The sequence below is a fragment of the Diospyros lotus genome, chromosome 7, assembly GCF_014633365.1.
Source record: "Diospyros lotus cultivar Yz01 chromosome 7, ASM1463336v1, whole genome shotgun sequence".
NCBI classification, from domain to species: domain Eukaryota; kingdom Viridiplantae; phylum Streptophyta; class Magnoliopsida; order Ericales; family Ebenaceae; genus Diospyros; species Diospyros lotus.
In genome coordinates, this window is record NC_068344.1 from 31303861 (window position 1) to 31310056 (window position 6196).

A 6196-nucleotide genomic window follows, 5' to 3' on the forward strand; every position below is an offset into this window, starting at 1 on the left:
ATGAGCTTTCATTATTGGAGTGGTTGTTTGGTTCTTTAAAGCAAAATTTGGTTTGACTGTTTAATTGGATCCCATTCAAGTGTAACAATGCTAACTAAGAACCCATAAAAATAATATATATGGAACATCATCCATAAAGAGACGGTACGCCACCCTAAAGTTCACACTATTCTATTTGGGGGGGGGAAATGTCATTTTCCTTTCTTGTTTTGAACCAACTACCTGGAAATAATCAACGTGCTTCGCGTATATATCAGCTAGCAGGCTAGAACTCTTCAATGGCATTGATGCCTTCTTCTATCACCCTCTTCCTTATCCTCCTTCCCTGCAACTTACTACCATGTTCAAGTGCACGAACATGGATCAAAGCTGGTTACTGGTATGCCGGCAACAGATTCCCCATTTCTGACATAAACTCAGCTCCCTTCACTCACCTCATGTGTGCTGCCGCAGACCTCAACTCTTCCACTTTCCAGCTTTCCATCCCTTCTGAATACGATAAGTTTTTTTCTGCTTTCACCAACACTGTCAAACGAAAGAATCCACATGTTGTCACACTTTTATCAATAGGTGGTGGATCAACCAATGTCCCAATTTTCTCCTCAATGATGAACAAATCTTCTTATAGGAAATCTTTCATCGACTCCTCAATAACAACAGCTAGATCTTATGGATTTCATGGCCTCGACTATATTTCTTTGGATTCAGCAACTACCGAGTCTGAAATGTCCAACTTGGACACCCTACTCCAGGAATGGCGGACTGCCATTGAAGCCGAGTCAAGAAACTCAAATGATTCAAAGCTTATTTTAACAATGGTGGTTTGTTTCTCTCCATATCTTGGGACTGCAACATTTCCAATTGACTCTATGAGGAACAACTTGGACTGGGTACATCTTACGGCTTTTGATTATCACACACCACTTACGTCTAATTTCACAGCGGCTACTGCAGCTTTATATGAACAGCAAAGCAAACTAAGTACAGATTATGGTGTTAATGCATGGATCAATGGAGGATTTCCAAGCACAAAGCTTGTTTTGGGGTTGCCTTTCTATGGCTATGCATGGACTCTTGTGAACCTTGATGACAATGGAATTGGTGCACCAGCATGGGGGCCTGCGCGTCATTTTGCCATGGATGGATACATGACTTATAATGACATAAAGGGGTTAATACAGGGCAATATGTATGGAGCTGTTTCCACGTACAATGCAACTTATGTGGTGAACTACTGCAGCCTTGGACCAACTTGGATTAGTTTTGATGATGTTGAGGTAATAAAAGTCAAGGTTGCATATGCAAGAGAAAAGAATTTACTTGGTTATTTTGCCTGGGAAGTCTCCCAAGATGATAATTGGTTGCTTTCTCAAACAGCAGGTGAGTATAAATACATATATATATATTATATCATTTGTGATCTATATTGTCTCTCTCCGTAAACATTTTTCGGCTAAATTTAGATTGAAGATGAAGTGCCAAATTAATCAGGTTGCCTTGAAAGTTGTTTCTGTCGCTTCCTCTTGTAATTATACGGATAAAAGAATTAATTGTAGCACATTTTGTGTTGAGAGCTCATTTTTTCTTAATAAGGATGGTTTGGAAGTCTTAACATGATTGACCCACATGATTAAAACAATTCAAAGTTGGTTTGAACTCACCATAATAAGTTCCTTCTTAAATAGAAGATTGTTGATTAGAAGATGTTGCAGAATGGTCGTCTCGTTAATCAGGTAACGATAACGAATTTTTTTGGTTAAACTAAGAAAGTTTTAGTTCTGTCAACATACCATTTAAGATTTTTATTTGTTTCGATAAAAAATACTTGATGGAGAAAAAGAGTGTGGATTTCTCAAATAATAAGAAACATGCTCCCCTGTTACAAACAAGGCAGCTGATCTCTATATGGCTACTGAAGTATTGACTCTTCTGATAAGAGCTAAACATGAAAGCTTAAGGATCATAATTTATCTAACATAACACAAATGTTCCCAGCACAAGAAGGAGAGAAACATCATCAGAACAAGAGGCACATGTTGCTAATCTTAGGTCCAACAATAGCCCTAGCCATTCTTGTACTAGTTTCTGCAACATGGTATCTCCGAGAGAGAGTACAGAGAGGTAACTTCTTCCAACCGTGACAATTTGCTTCTTCTAAATATATTCATAATGTGGAGCATTGCACGCTGTGCTATCCTCCGTTTTTTGTCTTTGATTTTACTCTTGTTTCATTTGGTTTTAGGATCGATGGACAAAGGAAGAGAATTGCAATTTAAACAAGAGAGTATGCTGTCTATTGGAAATACTGAAAATGATCCCAATTTGCTCATGTTTCATTTCAATGATATTGTTGTGGCTACCAATAATTTTTCATTTGAAAATAAGCTTGGAGAAGGTGGATATGGACCAGTTTACAAGGTAAGATTTGTATTTTGGATAATTTAACCTGTGCATCTATGCTAGAATTACAAACAAGCAAATTGGCGGCGACTGTTTTGCAGGGTAAATTAAAGAATGGACAAATAATAGCAGTAAAGAGACTTTCCAAAGGTTCTAAACAAGGATATGAAGAGTTTAAGAATGAGGTCGTGCTCACTGCAAAGTTACAACATGTGAATCTTGTCATGGTTCTTGGATTTTGTGTTGACAGAGAAGAGCAAATACTAATCTACGAGTATATGCCAAACAAAAGCTTGGACTGGTACATCTATGGTAAGAAATATATTTGTTCCCATTTTCTAATATTCATTCCCATTGTTGGAATTACTTGCAACTAGCTAATCCATCTATTTCATGAAGATTCAATTAAAGGATTGATCTTAGATTGGAAGAAACAAGTTCAAATTATTGAAGGGATTGTTCAAGGGCTCTTGTATCTTCAAGAATATTCAAGATTCACTGTAATTCATCGAGATTTGAAAGCGAGCAACATCTTATTGGACAATGAGATGAAGGCAAAGATTCAGATTTTGGAATGGCTAGAATCTTTCCAAAAGACGAGCTTGAAGCAAACACGAGCAAAATTGTTGGAACATAGCAAGTGACATAAATCATTTATACATCAAAATCTTTTCAAATGTCTATTTGGTCTTATTTACCCAAAAACTAACATACAAATTTTCTTATGTTTACTCATGCAATGCAGTGAATATATCCCTCCTGAATATATACGATATGGCACGTATTCTACAAAATCTGATGTATATAGCTTTGGAGTTTTACTTCTCCAAATCATAAGTGGAAAGTCGAATAATTGTTTTTATGGCCAGCAAGAAAACTTGAACCTTCTTGAATATGTAAGTTAGTTTGAAGGCATGAAAAATATAAGCTAAAATTAATTGAATTTTCTTGTTCATTGAAATATGAAGATGAAAATGAATGATTGCTAGATCATTTCAGGCATATGAGCTGTGGAAAGAAAGCAAATACGAGCAGTTCACTGATTCAGCACTAGATGACACAAATTGTCCCTACAAATTGATGAGATGCATGCAAGTAGCCTTGTTATGTGTCCAAAAAAATCCAAGCGATAGGCCCTCCATGTTGGAAGTGTCTTCAATGCTTAGAGATGAAACTGTAGCAATGAATTCTCCTAAAAGGCCTGCTTTTTCTGTGAGAGGAGATGAAGGTGGGGTGCAACTGTCCCCGTCACAACAACAAATTTGGTCAGTTGATGATGCTACTATTACTCAAATGGTGGCTCGATAGAGAAGCTCTCTCCTTTTTGTTAGATATTGTAGAATTTTTAATAAAATTATTAATGGTATATAAAATATCTGGATCACAGTGAAATAATTAAAATTGATTTGTTTAACGACCTTCGTGGAAGAAACCTATAAAAGTTTTCTTATACGTCCACCTCTTATTCGCCTAGAGTTCAAATGGTGATGTCAGAGATAGTATTAAAACTTTTAGATTTTTGGCTTGAGATATTGCAGTAACCAATGGTTGCCGTTCTAGAAATAATGATCTAAGAATTTTCTTAACTTGATTCTCTTCAAAGATTATTTTTCCTAGCATTTTGAGGCTGTTTATAATTTTTTGGATCCTACCATTCATATCACTTATGTTCTCAATTTAAACTCTTCATATTGAGTCATTAAGAGATTGATCTTAATATCTTTGACTTGATCAGTTCCTTCATATACCACTTCTAATTTTCTCTATATTTCATGAGATATGGAACAAACAGATAATTTCGCATATTCACTAGGAAGTATTGAACAAAAAATTATATATTTAATCCTATGGTCCATTTGGTGTTTTCTAATGTTTTCTTCGGTCCATTCTTTCTCTTCAAGATTAGATGTAATAAAACCATCTTTAACAATTTTCCATAATTGATAATCTATAGAAAACAAATAAGATTCCATTCTCATCTTCCAATAGATAAAATTTGTGCCATTAAAGAATGACAGTTTAGAAGGTGAAGGTCCTTGTTGGTCCCTTGACACAATACAATAGTCATTCAAGAGGGGGTTGAATTGAGTGATTAAAAACTTATAAAACTGAATTCTTCCCTTTTAAAAACTGTTGAGATTTTCTTATACACAAATTATACTTGTTATAAATATATATGTTGTTTGAAAATGATAATAATATAAATACACAAACAACCACAATAATCAACACAAGAAATATAGTGGTTCGGTGTCTCCAACACCGACTCCAATCTCTCAAGTTCAATTTGACACTTGAGGTTCCACTAAAACCACACCTATGTTTTCAACAAGCTCACCTAGGGAACTTTTACACAACACCGAGGTTTTCCTCTTAGCTCACCTTAAAAACTAATACAACGATACACACCTACATTACTTGGGTTCTAAGAGACCACTCACAATCCACAATTAAAAAAGTTACAATGTAATCCTAAGTCCAACAATTTTAAACGAATATGGATATAAAAACAAGAACAATTATATAAGGCAAATATGAATCTATATAATATAGCAAGAAGGTTTTTGAAATCTATATAGACAAATGTGAGGGGGACATTTTTTTTATGGTTGAGATTAATTTTCAAGAAGTTCAATGGCTGAGATCAATACATTTCCCCCCCCCCCCCAAAACCATCCCATCCTTTACACTCACACACTCTTCCCTCTCTGGCCAACGTACACTCACACAGATAAGTCTTTTACAGTGCCTTCAAAATTTAAAAATCTTTGGACATTGGGATTGTGGCCGAGAGAAGAAGAGAGAGCAAACGAAGGGAGAGAGAGAGAAGAAAGAACAGGTGGCCGAGAGCAATCGCGAGAGAGAGAAGGCCGATTGGTGGCAGTAGCGAGTCGCGGCGGAGGCGTCGGTGACCGGCGATGGCGGTGCAGCGAGTAGGGCGGCAGCAGTGACCGGCCATCAGTCTTCTTCTTCCTTTTCCAGTCGCCGTCGCTTGCCTCTGTCGCGCCTTTCTGTTGGAGGAGAGAAGGCAGAAGGCCCAGAAATCAACAGTTTCCATCTCTATTTTTCTCTGTTTTTGATCTCTATATGCAGAATCAACTTAGTTTTTGATCTCTTTATATGAGGAATGCATATTTGTCCGCTTAATAGATTTCTGTAAATGTTCAAGTTGCTTCCACAATCATCGATTTTTTTTTTATGATACATGCCACCTGTTTTTTGATTTTGTTTTCGGTCAATGAGAGTTAAAGTTTTCAAGAAAATAAAAATAATAACACCACAATCAATGGGTGTATATAATAACACCTATATGTAGTGTATATTTATGTAGTGTGTGCTTATATATGTAATATATGTATGTGTGTTTTCTGTGCATACATGTATATGTGTGTGTGTGTGTGTGTAAATGGGTGTGTGTGTTCTGTGTATACGTAATCTATATAATATAGCAAGAAGGTTTTTGAAATCTATATAGACAAATGTGAGGGGGACATTTTTTTTATGGTTGAGATTAATTTTCAAGAAGTTCAATGGCTGAGATCAATACATTTTCCCCCCCAAAACCATCCCATCCTTTACACTCACACACTCTTCCCTCTCTGGCCAACGTACACTCACACAGATAAGTCTTTTACAGTGCCTTCAAAATTTAAAAATCTTTGGACATTGGGATTGTGGCCGAGAGAAGAAGAGAGAGCAAACGAAGGGAGAGAGAGAGAAGAAAGAGCAGGTGGCCGAGAGCAATCGCGAGAGAGAGAAGGCCGATTGGTGGCAGCAGCGAGTCGCGGCGGAGGCG

General features: G+C 36.6%; 1 protein-coding gene across 1 annotated transcript; it reads left to right on the top strand.

Moving 5' to 3' along the window:
* The first annotated feature begins 278 nt into the window (after window positions 1-278).
* Window positions 279-3251, top strand: LOC127805665 (class V chitinase-like). The gene is made up of 5 exons (XM_052342420.1): window positions 279-1380; window positions 1996-2121; window positions 2243-2418; window positions 2502-2712; window positions 2800-3251. Exons 1-5 carry the CDS (start codon window positions 279-281, stop codon window positions 3042-3044), a joined length of 1860 nt encoding a protein of 619 aa, XP_052198380.1. The 3' UTR covers window positions 3045-3251.
* The last annotated feature ends 2945 nt before the right edge of the window (window positions 3252-6196 follow it).

Coding starts and splice junctions, on each gene's coding strand:
- LOC127805665 (XM_052342420.1), top strand. CDS start 279: ATGGCATTGATGCCTTCTTCTATCACCCTCTTCCTTATCCTCCTTCCC. Junction 1,381..1,995: donor GTTGCTTTCTCAAACAGCAG/GTGAGTATAAAT, acceptor AAATGTTCCCAG/CACAAGAAGGAGAGAAACAT. Junction 2,713..2,799: donor CTTGGACTGGTACATCTATG/GTAAGAAATATA, acceptor TATTTCATGAAG/ATTCAATTAAAGGATTGATC.